Here is a 19059-nt window from a genome sequence, read left to right as displayed (position 1 = left end):
CAGCTGCAACTTTAATTTATTATTTGGTGTGTGAAGGTTTATAGAACAGTCCAAATTAAATTTTATTATTTGCAAAATAATTGATAGTTGCCCATATTTTTTATGCAATTACTGGTTACTACAGTTCAGTTTAAACTGTTAAACAGCTGTTGGATGTCTTGACGTTGTAAACCTGTAAACCAGCTTTAATGTTTTGTGTTTGTGAACATCTGTTACCACAGTGTGACTGAGACAGAATTGAATGCACTAACTCTAACCCTGCTGGTGAACCAATGATTTTTTAAGGCTTTGTGCGTCAACACATTTCAATATTTACTCTGAAGTGTTCTTCACGGGAATATTTCAGAGTCTGGATATGTAGAGGAAACATTTGTTGCATGTTTGTAAAAGATGTTGGATGTCAGATGTTACCAGTTTCATTACACAGGGGCCCATTTCATTGTGAGCACTGCTTACAAACAGTTCACAGATAGTGAGGGCTCCACATTTACAGCTACACAGCAGCGGATAAATATGCAAATCATACAGCGCTATTTTATGCTCATGTGAGGGTCAGAAGAACGTCATTCATTTTGATTAGTCAAACATATCAAAATGTGCAAGAGAAAAATTATCTCATGATGCAGATGTGCTGAAACGACCCCTTCAATCACACCACGTAGAGCTCTGTGTACAGTATTAATGCAGAATAAATGAATTCAGAGAGGCCACTACATGGTCAAATCATGCATTGCAAGTATTTTTTCCATTATTACTGTGGTACTTTCCAAAATAAATAGCAGCCATAAAGATAACTTTAAATGTTTCTGATGTTTATCAATATATTCCTATCATTATATCTCCTGCCCTGAAGACTGAAACTGTAACTTGACCATTTCTCAAACATGACAAAAAAATCGAATGATTTTTGAACTGCTCTTCCTCATAACCATTTTGTATAATTTTGTACTTTAAAAAGTTTATACTGCAATAAAAAAGATCAAGATGACGTGTCCTATCTTCGCAGTTGTGCTCTTTTCCATTAAGAATAAGAAAAAGTTTTCTTTGTGCAACTGCAGTTTCTCTGTGTTTTCTGGGGGAGTCCAGACGTGATGCTTGGAATGAATTCTTCTTCTGGAAGTTTCTCCCATCTCCGCACAGGATCTCTGGAGCTCAGACCATCAGGTTCTTGGTCACCTCTCTTGCCAAGGCCCTTCTCTACGGATGCAGGAGCCCTGTACAAAAAGAACAGAAGATTAAATACTGTTTGTAATCCTAATGTTAATTTGTACCACATAATCTCTGTCTAATAAACCCAGGAACAGGAGCAGAGCAATGTGACTATACTGTCAGATAAATTCTGTTTTATATGTGTGCAGTTCATCACCAGCAGATGGTGTCATGCTCCTTTACACCACAGCAGTGATATCTCAGCCAAACCTTACAACACCATCCTGCTGTTTCCAGTTAGTGTGTAATACTGAAAGAATCTTATTGTGCTGAAACACCACAACTATAGAAGACGAGGAATTATTACGGCTCAAGCAGAACATGTTTACATGTCCAACAGTAATGTGTAATATGTAATACAGTATGACTAATGAGACTGCACTTTACTGATAATCTGAGGACCAAAACAGCACCTGAGAGAGACCTATATCAGGCTGTGTTGCAAATACATTGATTATTGCAAGTTAGACAATGTGCTGGATTTTTTGTTAGCTACTTAAGTCTTTGAAAACGAAGCATTTTTCATTTTAAAATTGGTAGAATATTGTATTTTCATCTTCTTTTTAACCCCAACAGAGCCTGGTGACATGCAAATGCAATGCAACATGTTTTGTTTAATGCATTTGAATATTATCCTCTGTAGAGATGCTTAAGTCTTTGAAAATGAAATGTCAAACAACATTTCAATTTTCATTTTAACATGGTCAGAGAACACCCCCACACAAGTATGTGAGACTGAAACATTTTGAAAACTATTACATTTTACACAAAATCGCAGTTTTACTTGTTGTGCCAGTCTTAGGCTGTTTCAGACTTTATAATGGGTGTGTACTGCACAGGATGTTCAGAGCTAGAGTGGATGACATCATCGCTAGAGTGGGAGAAGCTCTAGAAACTCCTCTGAAAGAGTTCTGTGTAACTCGTCCTCACAGCCACATAGTTCAGTCTTCACACATCACGGCTTTCTTGGCAGTAGACACATTTCTGCCGTTTCCAAGAAAGTGTCTACCTAAGCACAGACATTTACAGAATTTGAATAGTGAGCCTCAAAGTGATGTGAGTATCCTCCACCTCACCCACTGACTGCAATACAAATTCAGGAGCTGATTTCCAGAGAAAAGGAGAAGTGACTCTTTTTTGTATCTTGCTCCTGTGTCCACTTTTTTGGCTCTAGAAAAACCAAAGCCACCTGAATGCAAAATAGGTAAATACAAACGTTTGTACATCACAAGTTTTATGCAAGTATAAGGGAAAGCATGATTGCATTTCAAATTCAAATCATAGATTTATATATGTCAAAGCAAATCAAAATGTTTCGTATGCATCAGTCAAATTGAACTCAATGTCTTTGTTTTAACTTAAGTGTCAAAACTGTAAGTTAGTTTGCAATGTGGGCAAAGAACATGTAGCTTTACTTTTTAAATGTCAGCTTTGCTGGTTGTGCTGTAAATGTGCAATATAAGATGTGGCCAGAACTTTATTATAAAATGTTGAAAAAAATGAATTAACACCATCAACGTGTGTGATGTTTGATGGAACCACAGTGATGATGTCATGATCAAGACCTCCATCTGTTGCATTTTAGTCTTCTACTGAAATGAGCATGTTGTAATACCACGTTGTGACAGTAGACGCTGTGTGAGTCAGTGGCGCGTCAAGTCTACCCTCAGTCCCACGAAGAAGAAGAACAACTTCCGGCAGAGCTTGAAGTTAGCATAACAGAAACAGAAATCACCGAACCTCCTAGAAGAAGATATTCATCTGCATCCCGAAGGACCGCTCCCGACATGAAACCTTGTTCAACGGCTTTCCACCGCTGGAGACGGCTCCTGAAGGTAAAGAGATGCGGTTTGATGCCGAGCTCGCAACTTTCCTGTTAGCCTTGTGAGTAGCATCCATGTTAGCTCTTTAGCTAAAAGTATAATCAGTGCATTTGTCAGGAGATTTCAGCATCCCTCTGTCTTTATCAGGACCGGAGAGGCAGAGAGTCCAGACAGTGAGGAGGGTCTAGGTGAGTAACATGCTATCATTCACGTTTAAAAGTATGACCTGTCTGTACCATTGTGATTAAATCAGACCCGCAGTGTAGACATGTTCATACTGCTGATTCGTAATAATATCTTAAAAATAATATTTTACAGTATATCCATATTTGTACTACTCAATTTGTTGGTTATATAGTGTGTGTGCATTGATTTCTTATCATACCTCTAGTTGTTTAGTAGCTAGCATTAGCATTTTTTTATTTATTGGTGGCAAAACGGACAAACAGAACATTTGTAAAAAATAATAATGGCATTGATCAGAATGATAATGCTAACAATGATTATATAATTGCAATAAATGATGATGGCATCACTGTATGTGTGCATGTAGAGTATATAGAGCAGCCCCCCTATTTTCATTTGCGCTACCATTCAAAGCTAGCTTGCTGGCATTGGTCATTGATGATTGAATTTAACGATTTATAAGATTGAAGAATGATACAATGTAGAAAAGGGAGAACTTTTTTAATGCACTGTATGTCTAACTGATTGATCTGTCCAACAGCCATCTCTAGTATTCTTTCCCAACAGGTGCTTCCCACCAGGGAGTTTCTCTAGGATGAGGTGTAACTCAGGCAGAGTTTATGTTCTTACAGCTGCTTTCACACCACTGCTGTGTGTGTGTACTAAATTCACACACAAATATTAAAATTTGAAACCCCCCCTCCCTCCAGGTGACAAAGAAGCTTAATGGTTCTACTTCTGAAACAGCTGCCTGGGTTACCAATGTTGGTATGTTGGCTTTCCAGGATGGTGGCTGGTTTGATGATGCAGTATCTTCGAGGTGGACCCCCGGAGGTGCTTGCTGTCTCATTGAGGCATAGCGGTCCCAGCTGGAGGGGAAGCACAGGATGCTCGGCCTGACTGTTGCCAAGGTGATCCTGACGATCTCCTGGGAGGAGTGGAGGCTCCACTGTTGGAGCATGACACATGGGGCAGAGGAGACGGCCCTCCTCTTCCAGGATCTCCAGGTCACCCTGGACGTCTTTTTGCTGGATTCTCTCCGCATCCAGGACAAATGGAGACACAGAGGAGCCACCTCAGCTGCAGGGCAGGGTCAACCTTCCGGTTTCCACTTTAACCACTTCATCCCAAGTACATGTGTGTGTCTCATAGCTTGTGATTAAGTACATTGTGTATTATCATTTCATGTAAACATAAAATTCATTTTTGATCCAAAACCTTTTTCCTCAAGCCAGTGCCAAGTATTTCCAAGCTCCTGGCAACACCTGCCAGACAGAGCAGGAGGAATAGCGAGTTGTCTTCCCTCCCAGATACCAGGAGAGGCAGCCCAGGTGACTGTTCAAGGCAGTGACGAGGAAGAACGCCTCCTGTCCTGGGAAGGAGAGTCTCCAGAGGTGAGATTCACTTCAGATATCACTGTTTCCTCTAATGAATATCAGATCTATATTCACACACTGCTCTCTGATTATCTTTCAGCTGTTGGTCCTCCCCTCGCTCCAGTGCCGCTCCTCTTCTGTTCAGCCACCTCCTCTGCCTGGACTACGTGTACCCAGGACCAGAGCCTGCAGGAGGAGGATGCCTTGAAGAAAAACCCCTCCAGCTGCCGACATCATACATCTGCAGCAAGTGAGGCCAACCCAGAAGGTTTGACACTGACCACACTCACATTGCAGGTGTGTCACACTGTGTGACTTTTGGTGGAAAGACTGTGGAGGAGTGGAGGGGAATCACATGACTCACTATCACAGGGTGAGGAGCCCTGGAGGAAGATCATCAGTTTCACCTGTACCTCAAGTTCTATTAGTAAGTTATATGATTGACTCATTATCGCCTCTTGAGGACCAAAGTGGTGTTACAATATGAGACGGCCTGTTCAGGACATCTAGAACCAGTTACACAGTGAACCTTTTTTAAGGCAATCTGCAGTCACTTATTTCTGCCCCATTTACTCCATTACCATTCTGTTCAAAGGAATGCATTTTGCAAGTGTTGCTGTATATTGGGTCAACTTTAAATAAAGGGCTGATTTGTTCTAGCATTTGTAAGTGTAAGTGTATAATTTTTGGTTTTAATTCATATGTATTAGGTGATCCTGGATGAAACAAATGCAGTATAATGGAACAGGCCTGCAGTCCAGATTGAAACATGAAGAGTGAAGTACACGCACCAAGCAGCAGGCACATTTAAAAGTTCTCCAGGAATTTTCTAGTTTGACTTTAAAATTCCAATATATAACATTGTTTGTACATACAATGACAAATTTATGACACACCATTTTGTTTGTGTGATAATTTTACATCATGAAATGTATTTCCTATTCATGACATAGAAGTAAATACTAAAAAAAAAATTATTTTGTTGTGTTTATAATAAAAAGTTGGACTGAAATATATTTCCAGTCAGACAAGGGTCATGCCATGCAGTTATTTTGTGTCTTATGTACTCAAAACTTTCATGTTACTTTACTGTTAAACTAATAAACTAAACTTGTGTGCAAGTTATTTTCAGTAAACTTTAAACTGAGTGAGCAAATTGGGATTTACAGTGTAGATCACATATCTATGCAGTATGACGTCTGAAAAGGACCAGACCAGATGAACGCTTCGCCTTGACTGAGCACGTACAATACAAATCAAAGTCATAATGAGTCCCAGAGGGTGAAAAGTCAAAAGGGGCCTCCTGCTATAATTTGCAAAGTTTGTTTTTGAGTAAATCAACCAGGGTGTATAACTTGTCTTTTACCCAGTGCATGCTGGGATAGGCTCCAGCCTCCCTTGGCCCTGGAGGGGATAATCAGTTTTAGATAATGGATGGATCGTTTCTCTATGAATCATTTATTCTCACACCTGAGGCAGCCATTTAGATTTAATATGATGAATCCTATGCTGCATCTTGTGTGGTGTTTTTCCTTTCATATTTTACACCTTAAACATGTGAGAAAAGGTAGGTTTAATAATACAGTAAGGCAATGATGATTCCTCCTTTACTTTTTTCAGTGGTGAAAGAAGTATGCAGATCATTTACTTGAGTAATTGTAGTGATACAACAGCTTAAAAATACTTAAATTCAAGCAAAAGTCCTGCATTCAAACTTTTACTTAAGTAGATGTACAGAAGTATTAATATCTAAATGTACTTAAAGTATCAAAAGTAAACATTCAGCAGACATTGCCTCTTTTATGTTGTTAAAGGTTTATTACCACCGATGCAATAATATGTTAATTTGTGAGCAGTATTTTTGTTGGAGTTTGAGTTGATTTTTAAATACTGAATAAAATGTTTAATCTGCAAAAAGTCGTACAAAAAAACATACAAAGACATTTGTGTTAGAGTCCATTATTTTATTTTACAGGGCAGTGAGGATATCTTAACCTGCCTTTCATGAATTGAAGAAAAACAAACAAGCATCTGTATCTTGAAACAACACAAAATGACTAGAAATGATTTTAGGACATTTTAATGAGGTAATCTGCATTAAAATAGTTTGAGTTAAGTTATGACATTTGGTTGGATTTAAAGAAACTGGTCTGCATTTTGAGAATTTTGCTTTATGAATATTATGTTTTCTAAACAAAAATAAATAACTCAATCACAATCCACCTCTTAATGAAAAGCTGTGCTGGGTTTCTTCTGCTGAACTGTGATTAAAATAAAAGTGAAAGCTTTGCTGCCCTCCTGCGACCGAAGTAGCTCCACCAACTGACATATACCAATGCTGCATTTACGGCGTGTAAAGAAAACGGTAATTTCACTATTCTCGTGGAAAAACACCGTTTTCATAACCTTTCGGGTGGCAAACAATTCCCAATTTATTTGCCTTTTAATCTGACAGGAAACATCTAATCTTTGTGTTTTTTGATTGTGATTGTCTGGGTTTTAACATTGTTCAGTAGACAGTAAAACGTGAACCATCCAAGCCGCGACTTCTACTGAAATGGAGCCGCACCAACGCGTATCACGCAATTTCCCTTCAGATCTCAAATGCAGCGCCGGGACCAGACTGCCTTACATTGTTAACGCTGATTTCTCCTGTTCAAGCCAGCATTTTGTGTTCCGTGAGCCAAACCTGGGTCACAGGCTCCCACGAAACGCATGAAATCTCGGCTACGTTTGAGAGCGGGACACACACCGGCATACTGTAAGATACTTCACAGCGTATTCATACAATTTGTCTCAGTTTATTCGCCTCCAGAAAGAGCCAAGAAACGTTGGGCAAACATACCTACTAGCTAACGTTACTGTTCAACATTCTGAATATTTCAGACTGCAGAGCAATATTCAGCGGTTTTCATTTAGGAAAAGCTCAACGGTTAGGCTTTAATTTTTTAATTTTTTTTTTTAGGGTTGTGACTTTTTTTTTTTACACAGTGAAACTGGGCTGAACACCTGTCCATGTCTCCCTGGTCATTATTTAAAGAAGACAGGCTAACGATATGACTTTACTCAGCAGTCATTTTCCTCGCTGGACTCAAAGGAGGAGGAGTAGGTCTGGCGTGTTTCCCATGGCTACACCAAGCTTTCCTGGGGGGTTATTTGCATTCCTAACCAGCCCGTGGTGACATACTTATGATTATATAGCTATTATCTTTGAAACTGGCAGCTGTTATAGCCCAGTAATTCAAACTGGTACCTGGGAGGATAATAGAGAGAGTAGGGACTGGGAGGAAAGATCAGCTCCAGGAGTCGTGACGTCGCCCTGGAGGTGCAGGTTCATTTCTCAGTCAGTTAGCTTTTCCTTTTGTTGACTGGACGCCCACCCGCCCACCCCCCAAATTTACGCCAGTCAGGTTTCACAGTCGAGGGCTAACGCTTCTGCCTTTTCCTTCTCTATTGTGCGATATTCACTTGGTTCGGGAAGCCCTAACATGAGGAGGAGTGTTGGCTGTAACCCTGCCCAGACCGGAGGCTCCTGGTAGGGATGGTGCCGCTGTGAAGAGCCGGTGTGCCGCGTCGGTGGACAAGCCTGTGTGGTCGGGGGTTGAACGGGAGGAGAGGACGTGCCTGGACAACATGACTGTTTTCAACCAGGAAAATGTTGAGGAATTTTATGAAATTGGAGACGAGCTGGGGAGGTGAGTTTCACTAAGGTTTATTCTTATTCCTAATGCGTATGAACTTCCCCTTTTCATGTCTGTAGTATCAGACAGAGGGCGGATTACATATTGGAAAAAAAAATCTAATTTTCAGCTTTAAATTCAGATGATAAATGTTTAGGTTGCATGCAGCATTTTAACGGAGTGTTCATATAATTGTCCTAAATATGTGTTTTCATGCCATGCTGCACCCACAACTCTGCATACACATGGATTTAATTCATACACACAAACACCACTGCATGCTCTCACTTGGGGCTGCAACTGGTGATTATTTTCATTATTGGATAATCTGCAGTTTATTTGTTTGGTCTATAAAATCGTTTGGTGCCAGAGAATAGTCCCTAGTTTTGTCTGACATGCAGTCCTAAATCCAAGGGTATTCACTGTATTATCACTTATGACAAAGAAAAGCAGCAAATCGTCAAATTTGAGAAGCTAGAAAGAGCATATGTTTGGCTTTTCTGCTTATGAAATGACTACAATTATCTAAATAGTTGCTGATTCATTTTCTGTGGATCAGCTTATCCAGTGGTTCCCAACCAGGGGGGTATATCTGCAGTCACCAGGGGGTACATGAAGCATTGTGAAGCTCAAATCATTTGAAAATAAAATTATTTAATAATACATATCCACATACTTGTGTTTAGGAGGAAAACAAAATTACAAATGTGAGTAATTTTGATCTTTAGTTTAGTTACTGTCACAATAATATGCCAACTATGGTGGTATGACTCGATTTTCCACCATCCTGAGTTTGCTGTAAGTCAATTAAGACTGCAGAAGACTAGTAAAAACAAACACAACAAAAAGCTCAAAGTAAAGATACTGTAAAATGGTTGAAATGTCCTGTTTCTGTCAATCCAAATGGCAGGATTACAAATGCAGACTTGACCAAAGCGGGTTAAAAAAAAAAAAGGACAAAGCAACACAAACAATTACTGTATGTCTTGTATGGATTCACACAGATCAGTGTCTTTCTGCAGTAAAATACCATGAAGTCGTGCCATCTATGGAAGGGGTGTGATAAAAGGGTAATTTGGGCTGTGGGGGGTGTGTCACACAGAAAAGGTTGGGAATCACTGAACTAATAGCTGTAGCTCTAATTTTAACCCATCTACTACATCCAGAGCGGTCAGATAATAGTCCTAAATATATGTTCTCATGCCACGATGCACCCACAGCACTGCATACAGATGGCAGTAGTCCATACACACAAACGCCAATGCACAACCTCACTCAACCAATCATGCTATATATGTGAGTGGTATCCAGGACTTGCATCCCCCCTGTCTGCATCTGATAGGCTCTGATTAATGCAGCCTATAATGCATCGTCGTCAGTGATGAAGAGGGTAGTGTCTACTGTAGCTGCCTCTTCCAGGATTTATGGCAGGAAGGGGCAGACGCTAGCATCCTGCGTCTTTACTGGGAGGGAATTTACATCGCAGCTCAGCGTGTGACTGGTGGAAGGTGTATACTGACAATGGGGATGAATGTAGGTGAAACCATTTGAGAGGACAGATGTGTGTTGGTTCTTTGGGTTGTTTTTTTTGTCCGGAAAGTTGCTTAAATTACAAAGCAGGGTGGTCACATAAAAGCTGAGGAGCTAGTGACGCCCTTGATTTGCTGTGTTGTTCTCATAAATATGAATCAACAGTGTCAAAACAACACAAGTAAAGGTGCGTTCATCCCCACAGTGGATCACTGACACCTTCTCATGTAACTGTCAGAAACATGGAAATGGATCTCTGTGAGTTTGTGGTTATCAAAGTGACACATGTAGTTCATGTTGGTAATAATCAACCAATTGTTTTCTGCTCTCCAGGGTCTATCTGGCAACACTGCTTCTCCTTTTAGCACTCACCTTCCCGCACTGTGGGGGAGAGCTGAAGTTGCTGTAGCTGCTTCTCTATGCTACTTTGGTAATAGAGACGATTGGGGAGCTTTGTGTAATGGGATTGAATTTCTGGCTGTAGGTAAATAGACGGCTACATGAGTGTGATAGTCTCATTTGGTCGCCGCTCCAACTCTGGGATCTATTCTCTATTGTGGTTTGTGTAGGACAACAAGAGTTTAAGTCAGGCTCTTTGACATCATAGTAGAATTTTCCAACATTTGGAGTGTTGAAATATCGTAACCATTTGCTTTTCTTGTGAAAACATCCCGGTTCTGTTATAAAGGCATCCATGCAAGCTGGTTTTTGGAGTGTGCTCCAGTGGACAAAAGCCAAGATAGCGTATTGCACAAGTTTAGTTTTGGAAGGATTTCATTTCTTTATGAAACAGAGGAGTTATGCATGACTTGGTGGGGAGGTCAAGACTACCGCTTAAAATGGAAAATTAAATATAACCCACTTACTATTTGATAGGCAGGATAATCTGTAAAATCTCGTAGATACAGGTAGAGTTGGTATACAGCAGCAGCCTGCTTTTGAAAATACATTAACTCATGAACAGAAATAAATAATGTCTGTGGGAGAGACGTGTTTTGCATTGGCTGTAAAGGCACGCACCTTGTCTGCAGCGAGAACTAGAGTTGACTTTTATGCAAGAACAGCTCCTACAGACACAAATAACATGTAGTGATTTAAGAGAAATTGTTTGCCAATTTCCTTTACTTAAATGTTTCTCTGAGGTTAGCAAGACATTTTTTTTGTAGCATCTAACTTCATGTTGCACCATCCCTTCATTATTTCTGTCACAGTTTATTTATGTTGTAATCACACAAAGTTGACAGCTGTAGTAATATAATATTGCTTTTGGGTCCTGTAATACCACGACTGACACTTGTCTTCATCTGCTGATCTCTGACAGCTGGACTTAAGGCTTCTTTTTACTTTTTGGCATCCGTTGATGAATAAAACTGAATAGAATTGGAATTAGATCCTCACAGAAAAAGTAGGAGAGGTTTAGGATAAGAACACAAAAATGTACCTCTGAGGCCCAATCACTACTATTGTGCTGTGTTTACAAACATCGCTTCAAGTTTTTTTTACGTGCATTAACTTGGATGAACTTTTGTTAAGTTGCCATTGTTAATTTATGATAAAAGCCTGTGAGTCTATCTATTCATTGGCTAAATTACAGCGGCATGACCTGCACTATAAAGCCTTGCACGCTTTAAGACAGAGAGCCTTTTGATCTGACTGTACTCCAGCCCCGACTCCGGCTGGAATTGGAATGAGGCCCATTTGATTTGGCAAAATGATGAAAATGGGAAATCACCCGAGCAGTGACTTTATCCTTTTCACTGACGGTGCTTGCTTTGGTGTTTATGCACGGTAGAGCCGAAGCCTGGTGAAGCCAAGCATCTAACCTTCATTAGTATCCAGCCACAGTGAAGCATGCAAGCAGTATAATGAGGAAGAGAGTGTGGAAGAAGCTACGCAGATGCAGACTTCAGTAAATACAGTCAGGAGAAATGGATAATTGTCATTTTTGAGCCGTGTGTGCAGTTTGATTTTATCTAATCCTGTCTCTAAGTGTATCTGTAGCCTCTGGAATCACAGGTTAAGGCCTCTGAGGTCTTCACAGTATACAGAATGTTTGATTTATCAAACCTTTATTGAACCACCTAGTGTGGCATATATACTGTATGTTGAATATCTAGCCAGAGTTTAATGGCCCTACAAAGGTGCAAAAGGCAAGTGTAACAGTGGGTTAGCTGTTGAGCCTGCAGGAAAGGCATCAAGTTGTTACTTGCAGAGCTGCATTGAACAAAGTGTATAATCCCAAGCAAATGAATTAGTGGTCAAATAATTCTCCCTTTTGAACCGTGTCCAAAAAAATCATTCAGCTCCTGATAGAAATTGCTACTGCTGGTCTCCTCCAAAGGCTTTCCTCTAATAAGTCAAGCGCTGACCACATCTGTGCACAGTTGATCTCTCTAATTGCCTCACAGATTGACAGAAAATTCTCGCTTCATGCCTGAGATCAGCGGGGAATTACTGAAGACATTATAGCTACTGCCATCTCAGAAGATCTCCTATTTGATGCCACCTCTAAATGATGGTTACACAAGGGGAAAAGCATCGTTGAAGGGTTTATGGGTTTCACACTGGTGCTGTAGGGATAAAAAGACTCTTAGGGCTTATGGCGTATGTAGTCTCCAGTTGAGGAATACTGGCACTTGTATTTTTTTCTAACAGGCTCTCAAACCTGTTATTTTGTATGGTCCCAATAGTCACTACATTGTGTGATTCGGGATATCACCCTTGACAGTTTTTCACATTTCATAGAGAAATTAATTTACAAAAAAAATACTCTGCCAAATAATCAGTCATAAAAATAAAATAATCATGGGTTGCATCCTTAATATATCCGTATATACCCAGTTTCATGCCAAAGAAGACGAGTATTCAGTGTTTACCGAAGTGCTATTAAAATCTTTTAAACTTAAAACTTAAAATTTTATAGAAAAACAATAAACCAATTAAATTATAATGTGGGCAAGAAACTCTCAGGCGACTCTCTGCTGTTGTTTGGGGATAGAGGAAAATCTGGGACACTGACTAGCTGCAATAATCAAGACTGAATTTTAAAAAGGCTTCATTAAAGGAATGTGCAAAAAAACAAATTACATATGTATATTTCCATGGCTGTTAACAGAAAGAAACCCCCATCACGTCACCGGTAGACGACACTGACACTGGCTGATATTTGATCTCTCTTACGAGGCCAGTGTGAGTCTAGAATATCAACAAGCCTTTATATTAGCCTGACCATAGAATGCAGTCATTTAGGATTCCCTCAGACGGGTTAAAAACAAGAGCAACATCCAAGCTGATTTTTTTTTTTAAGTTTCCATGTTGTCATTTGTTTGGAGATCCACTGACTCAGCCACTTTCCGGCTGACTTGAGAACGATGACATTAGCCGACTCTGGAATGCATTTTGTGCTGCTTTCATCTGGTCCACAGGGCAGATGTACACTTTGCATAATTTTGCAGGGCTCTGCCTCCATCATAAGTCTGCATTAATCTGACCGCTTGTGTGTCTCTGTACCAATTGGCCCTCCTTTTGTGTCTAAGGTGTGTGTGTGTGTGTGTGTGTGTGTGTGTCTGGGCATGTGGCTGCCATTCTTAGGGGAGGAGGGGTGGGTGTATTTCAGAAAGGATTCTGCAATGCAAATGAGCGAAGAAAGCATTAAACTGGGACTGAATTTGGGTTATTCCTCTGCAAAATCACCCCAAAGACAAATTTCCATGAATACAAAATAGGATTATATGCAACACATCCATATGGCTTCCTGTAATAAATGGCAGTACAATTCAGAATTTCTTTTTCCCTCCAGAAACCGGTAGTCTTTATGCCGACCATTAAAAATAAATCTACAGAATATTCACTCCAGCAAACTGTCACATCCTTTTTTTTCTTTTTTTTTTTAACACACCAGCACCAGCTAATGCCATACATACACTCCGTGCAGACAGTGCCCCAGCTACTGACCTAGATTTACCCCCCTACCATGGGTTGCATTATTGGGTGGAGGGGCTAGTCTGGGTAGCAGGAGTGGCCTTGATGAGGCCTGCCACTCAACCCACCCCACCCTAACCCACCCTTACCCACCCCCCTCGACCCAAGGGAGCAGCAGCGCTGTCACATAAATGCACTGTTACCGCTTTTGAGTCCAAGGATTTAGCTTTGACTGCAAGACTTACTGGTTATTCCATGATTTATTAATAAAATCTTAAAATAACTGAGGTTCAGAGCATGATTGATTCTAGGCAGTTTAGCAATGATAGTTGCTGGAGAAAGACAAAATGCAGAGCTTATACAATGAGACTAAATAATGTGATAATAATTCCTGTTTTGACCCTCAGTTGAATTAAACAGCTATAATCTGTAACAGCTGCCACCTTCTTATAAATGAATGGCTGTTTTGCCTGCAGCTACTGCAGATTAATATAATACAATTCCGATTTAACCTGTACCCATTTCATCAGACCTTTTTAAAAAGGTTACACTCTTAGACAAAACCCTGTAGCTCAGAGGACGTGATAAGCCCTACATTTCTTGGTGAAGGCCACCGTGGATTGATGGACAGGCAGATAAGAGCATCACCTACACCTACACTGAACACCCAGACAGTTGATTGTCACATGACATCTGTAGGTTACAATTAAGGCCTCAACTAACTAACTAACTATCTGTTGAATACACAGTGGTTAAACCTGTTAAAACTGTTCCAACCTTCAGTTTCTTCAGGTTATATTTCACTGGTAATTGATCATAATTAAAAGCTATGCGGCCCAATATCTAAATAACTGGGGTCTAACTGGGAATAGTTTATATGGAAGGACTGCTATAACAAAAGATTTGGCCTGCTCAACCCAGTCTCTAAAAAGTATATTAGGTGCCAACCAATTGACAGTTATATGGAAGGGGGCCAATGATAAAACTCATGGTAGAATAACACCTCTTTTTGGTTGCAACCATTGTGCATGTATTTACATATTAGTCATTTAGCTGACACACTTACTACAGCACTGAGTAGACTGGGTGCAAAAGCACAATAAGCTTCATTCTTTCTGGTGCCAACTTTATCTAGCAGTAGTAAGGGCTGTATGAGTCAGAAAGCCATGATAATATTCCTGTGACCTCAAGATCATCATGAAAGAGAGAAACACTTGAAAAAGGGGAAAAAAAGTAAAAAGCAAGAACAGTGTACAGTTTGTTTTACTTTAATATGAGTGGAGAAATACATTCTAAAATGATGCAAATTCACAGGTGGACAGTTCCTGCAGGGCTCAGGGTTTTTCTTTTTGTTGCTCTCTATGTATTGAAGGTCTGTCCATCTTCGCCTTGGCGACTCACGTCTTGTGATCACCCTTGAATTGCGGTCAACTTACACTTCAAATTGAAATCTGACTCATTTGGAATGTCCTCGAGGAGCGCAATGAGTTATTTTCAATTAATCTCTGCAGTCAATGGAGGATAATTGGATCCCTGCCAACTGTGTTAGCGGGTGAATGGCAGGGGTGTCATGCTCTTTACGTGTGAGTGTATGTGTGTGTGTGTGTGTGTGTGTGTGTGTGTGTGTGTGTGTGTGTGTGTGTGTGTGTTGGGGATGGCGGAGGAGCTATAACCCTTTGTGGTCAATTAGGAGAGATCTGCAGGCAGTCGAGCGTGGAAACAGAGAGGCTGTAATTGTCAGTAAGACAACTTTCCTCTTTTCTGTCTTTTATCCTCCTCATATTTATTTTGCACTCTCCCTAACACTCTGTCACATGATCTTTTCTCCTGCAATTAACACTAATGAATATGATTACTGCACGTAAGTAAACTGTACCTACTGTACGTCTACATGGAGCCGTTTACATGGAGTTGAATTTGGAATAGCTAATCAAAAAAAAAAAAAACCTGAGGAATTTCATTCTGTTTGAAATGAGTGGTGGAAACCTTTTCTATTACATTAAGAAGATGCAAGTTTGTTATGTAAACCTCTTTCCCATGTTTTTTTTGGAATATCTATCTTCTTATCACACATGCTCGCCCACTTAAGTTGAAGACAGTTCCCTGGGAGGATGCAGCACTTGATGTCAGACTATATATACTTGCAAATATGAAGCAGTTTCATTGATATGGCACCTGATTTAAACTTGATTACATAATTTACAGTAATGAGTTATTGAGTATAGATTAAACACTACGTACTCTGCTGTTTTCTGTTGTTGATTTGTGGCTTTTCATTAACCCCCCACCCCCACCCCCCACCCACCTCTTTATCTGAAAAATCCTGTAATGAACAGAAGGTGATGGTTTTTGTGTAACCAGAGATGGCAACAGCTTGTTTGTGTATAAATAAATAAATAAAAAATAATCTTGCCACCTCATAGATGATCAGAGCTGTAGCTGGAGGATGTTGGATGTCGTATGTTTGCTTGTATGTATATACATAAGAAAAGCCATGCAGGTGTGTTGTGGGATTGTTAAAGACAAAATGTCAAAGCAATGGTCAGACAGCGTTGTACTCACCTGTCAGTCAGTGCATGCAGGTAGTGAAGACACGGAGACAGTAAACACTGACTCTACTATAACACATCCGTCTGCTGCCTCACTTCATGTTTTGTTTTCTTGGTCTTTGTTTGATTATTAAAACAGTATGAACGAGGAAGGGACTCCTACACATTTTCCACACATGCAACTTAGAAATGCTTTCATTTTGGCACACAGACCGTCTCTTTGTCAGAAGTTTTGTGCACTGTTTTCTGAAATGTGTTTTCATTTGAACACATCCCACTGCTGCCTCTACACTCTAAATTGAAACAGTATGAGCAAAATATCATCAGTCCCCAGGATTAAAGGTCATTGTTGAAAAATACTCTGAAGGCTTTAAGTATGACTGTTGTAAGCATCAATATATTCTGGCTCAAGCTTGCCTGGCTGCAGCAGAACAGACGGAATATCTGCTCGCTGTTACACCCATGGCCCATCAAAGACAGAGAGTTTTGAAAAACTACAACAGAATAAAAACCTGAGTTTCAAATCTTGAGCTCAATTAAAAAACAGGATCTTCAATGAGCATCAGGGTTGAGCCTCAGAAAAGTCGTATTCAAACTGGGATCAGAATTACAATTTAAAATACCTTGCTGCTCGTTCAGCTTAGTTTTTGGTGTTTCCTGTCATTGTCTTTCAGCTTTATTAACAGTACGTCACCTGTCTGTGTCATGTTGGATGTAAAGTTACTTCAGTCCTGTTTGGGACTGTCTCATCCACTTATTGACCAAACAGTTTAGAGTAGCCAGTGGTTTCTGTTTGACTTGTTATAAAACATTATCAATGCCAAAGCATGTGATCTGGTCAGTGTACTTAAGCTAATATTGTTACTTACTGACCTACTTATCTGCACATTGTAATAATTAATTTTTTTATCAAGGAAGTGTTCAATCCTGATCAGTGTTAATATGGTTTATATCATCTAGCCCTGGTTTAGAGGAGACTCTGGTTGAAATGCTTCTTAGATCAGGCCTGTCTGGAAATTAGGGGGAAGGAGAGACACCAACACTACCAAAGATTTAAAGCAGCTATAACACTTTAAATCATATGTATAATATATCAAATAGCAATATGAAAACAATGTGAAAGGGGTCAATCGTAGTGATCTGCTCATCTTTACTGAGTTTCAGCTCATTGTTTAAATGTCCAGGCCATAAATTTACAGTTGTTTTTCACCCTCACTGCTTTCATAGTGTTGTTCTCGGCCGCAGTAGGCAGCTGTTTTCAAAGCTCTACTACCTGCTCAGCACCAAAGAGCAGACAGACACAGTTAGAGACCAGCTGGTGAACATGGTGGAGTATTTAGCAGCTAAAGAGTTAGATATTTCCTTGAGGAGTCGTTGGAGACCAAAAACGGAGCTAAAGGAGAGTGACTATCAAACTTACATTTGACTCCAAGTGAAAGCTAATGTTGCTCCATGACTGCTTGGTGTGTAAACAAGCAACTGTTTACTTACAAGTTTACCCTATCAACTTAAAAACCGTGTTGAGAACTTATCTTTAAGGCCTGGCCAGCACAAACACTGTGGAACATACTCAGCGTGCTACTTGCACACCAGTGGAGGTAAGGAACCTCAGTTCTCAACGGGGCGTGATATAGCTAATCAGAGTGTTCTCGTGGACGCAGTCTGTCTGAATGAAGAGGTGACAAATATGATAAATATACCTCTGCTAGAGTTTCGTCGACCTTGTCAGCCACTTTTGAGCAGAAGTGAACCCAAACGGAAAGCTGTCTTTTGTCATTACGTGCTTTAGTGCCCCTAGCTGAAACACTCAGACAGCAGCTTGTGCTTGCGTTGCATTAACAGGGCACACACTCCAGATCTTGTGCAGATTGAAGCATCTGCATTTGTGTACTTGGATGGGCCATTTTTGGGGCCTAAAGCTATGTCAGAGTTAACTGAGTAAGTGTTGCTTACATCTGGGAAACTGCAAAGAGAGTTTTATCTTTGTCACGTTTCACTTTTCTGTGTTCTCTCCTCTGCTGTCTCTTTCTCTGACCCTTTATACACTCATCAGTCCGTTTCAGCAGTGCTGCTGCTTAAATGTCAATAACATTCAATTATATTCTCATGCCTTACATAAGCAGACATACAAATGAAATCGAGGGCCAAATGGAAAATGTAGAACCATTTTTCTGGTCCTGTTAATCCTCTCACAGTTTCATGCCAAACATTTTCTGTTGCTTGTTTCTAGGTGGATCATTGTTGTCGCTCTGAGTTGCCTTGGTTATATTCATGCTCCCGCAGTCTGTTATTGTTTGGGTTCCCTGAAGGTCCTCTCCTTGAGGATCAACCTTTTGTGTTGTCTCTGATGTGCTTCTGCATTGATATGATCAAAAGAAAGGGCAGGGGCTTTCAAAACTCTGTTCACTTTTAATTAATGTCAAAAAGGTCAGGCTGGAGGTGAGGAAATTTAGCTCTGTTAATCTCGCAGTCATCATAAAGTGCAGTCATCATTTAGTATTTGAATGTCATGTCTTGTCTCCTTGTCAGTTTAGAGATTGTGTCATAACAGCGGGGTCACATCAGCACTTAACATCTTTGAAAAACCTACAAAACCAGTCTGTGTGCCTGCTGATTTTTCCCTGAGTCATGACAGAGTTAACCACCTCGAAACCTGCTGAATGTCAGTATCAGCAAACATATAGGGGCCCTGTTTTTAAAGAGCAGGCGCAAAATAAGACAGGAGACGATAGATGGACCAGCTGAAGAGCTGAAGCCCCGACAGCCCCCCCCCCCCCCCCCCCCC

General features: G+C 40.3%; 2 protein-coding genes across 7 annotated transcripts in view; both read left to right on the top strand.

Moving 5' to 3' along the window:
• Positions 1-2881: 2881 nt before the first annotated feature.
• On the top strand, positions 2882-5715 carry LOC147818686 (uncharacterized). 5 transcript variants are annotated; one of them, XR_015437740.1, is made up of 5 exons: positions 2882-3093; positions 3180-3220; positions 3929-4355; positions 4450-4612; positions 4695-5715. XR_015437740.1 is itself a non-coding variant. In XM_087176065.1 (5 exons), exons 3-5 carry the CDS (start codon positions 4185-4187, stop codon positions 4800-4802), a joined length of 432 nt encoding a protein of 143 aa, XP_087032191.1. In that variant the 5' UTR covers positions 2884-3093; positions 3180-3220; positions 4004-4184; the 3' UTR covers positions 4803-5715. The 5 variants fall into 5 exon arrangements, 1 of the variants encoding a protein (XP_087032191.1); XR_015437738.1 differs by having other exon boundaries at positions 2883-3093; positions 4004-4349; XR_015437739.1 differs by having other exon boundaries at positions 2883-3093; positions 4004-4355; positions 4454-4612.
• A 1503-nt stretch (positions 5716-7218) lies between these two features.
• dapk1 (death-associated protein kinase 1) overlaps positions 7219-19059 on the top strand; it is an 81986-nt gene continuing 70145 nt past the window's right edge. For both annotated transcript variants that reach the window (XM_087176064.1, XM_023414388.2), the window contains exons 1-2: positions 7219-7355; positions 8076-8289. In XM_087176064.1, the coding sequence (XP_087032190.1) occupies positions 8228-8289 (62 nt within the window). In that variant the 5' untranslated portion in view covers positions 7219-7355; positions 8076-8227. The remainder of the gene's footprint in view (positions 7356-8075; positions 8290-19059) is intronic.

Source organism: Seriola lalandi, unplaced genomic scaffold (assembly GCF_002814215.2).
Source record: "Seriola lalandi dorsalis isolate HSWRI2012SDOR001 ecotype SW California unplaced genomic scaffold, Sedor1 jcf7180002054524, whole genome shotgun sequence".
Taxonomy (NCBI): domain Eukaryota; kingdom Metazoa; phylum Chordata; class Actinopteri; order Carangiformes; family Carangidae; genus Seriola; species Seriola lalandi.
The sequence above is the reverse complement of the archived record's forward strand: the minus strand, read 5'-3'. Positions and strand labels throughout refer to the sequence as shown.

Excerpts from the sequence above, each read along its gene's own strand:
- LOC147818686 (XM_087176065.1), top strand. The coding sequence starts at position 4,185 with ATGGGGCAGAGGAGACGGCCCTCCTCTTCCAGGATCTCCAGGTCACCC. Across the intron at positions 4,350-4,453 it reads CTTTAACCACTTCATCCCAA|TGCCAAGTATTTCCAAGCTC; the intron begins GTACATGTGTGT and ends TCCTCAAGCCAG. Across the intron at positions 4,613-4,694 it reads GGGAAGGAGAGTCTCCAGAG|CTGTTGGTCCTCCCCTCGCT; the intron begins GTGAGATTCACT and ends ATTATCTTTCAG.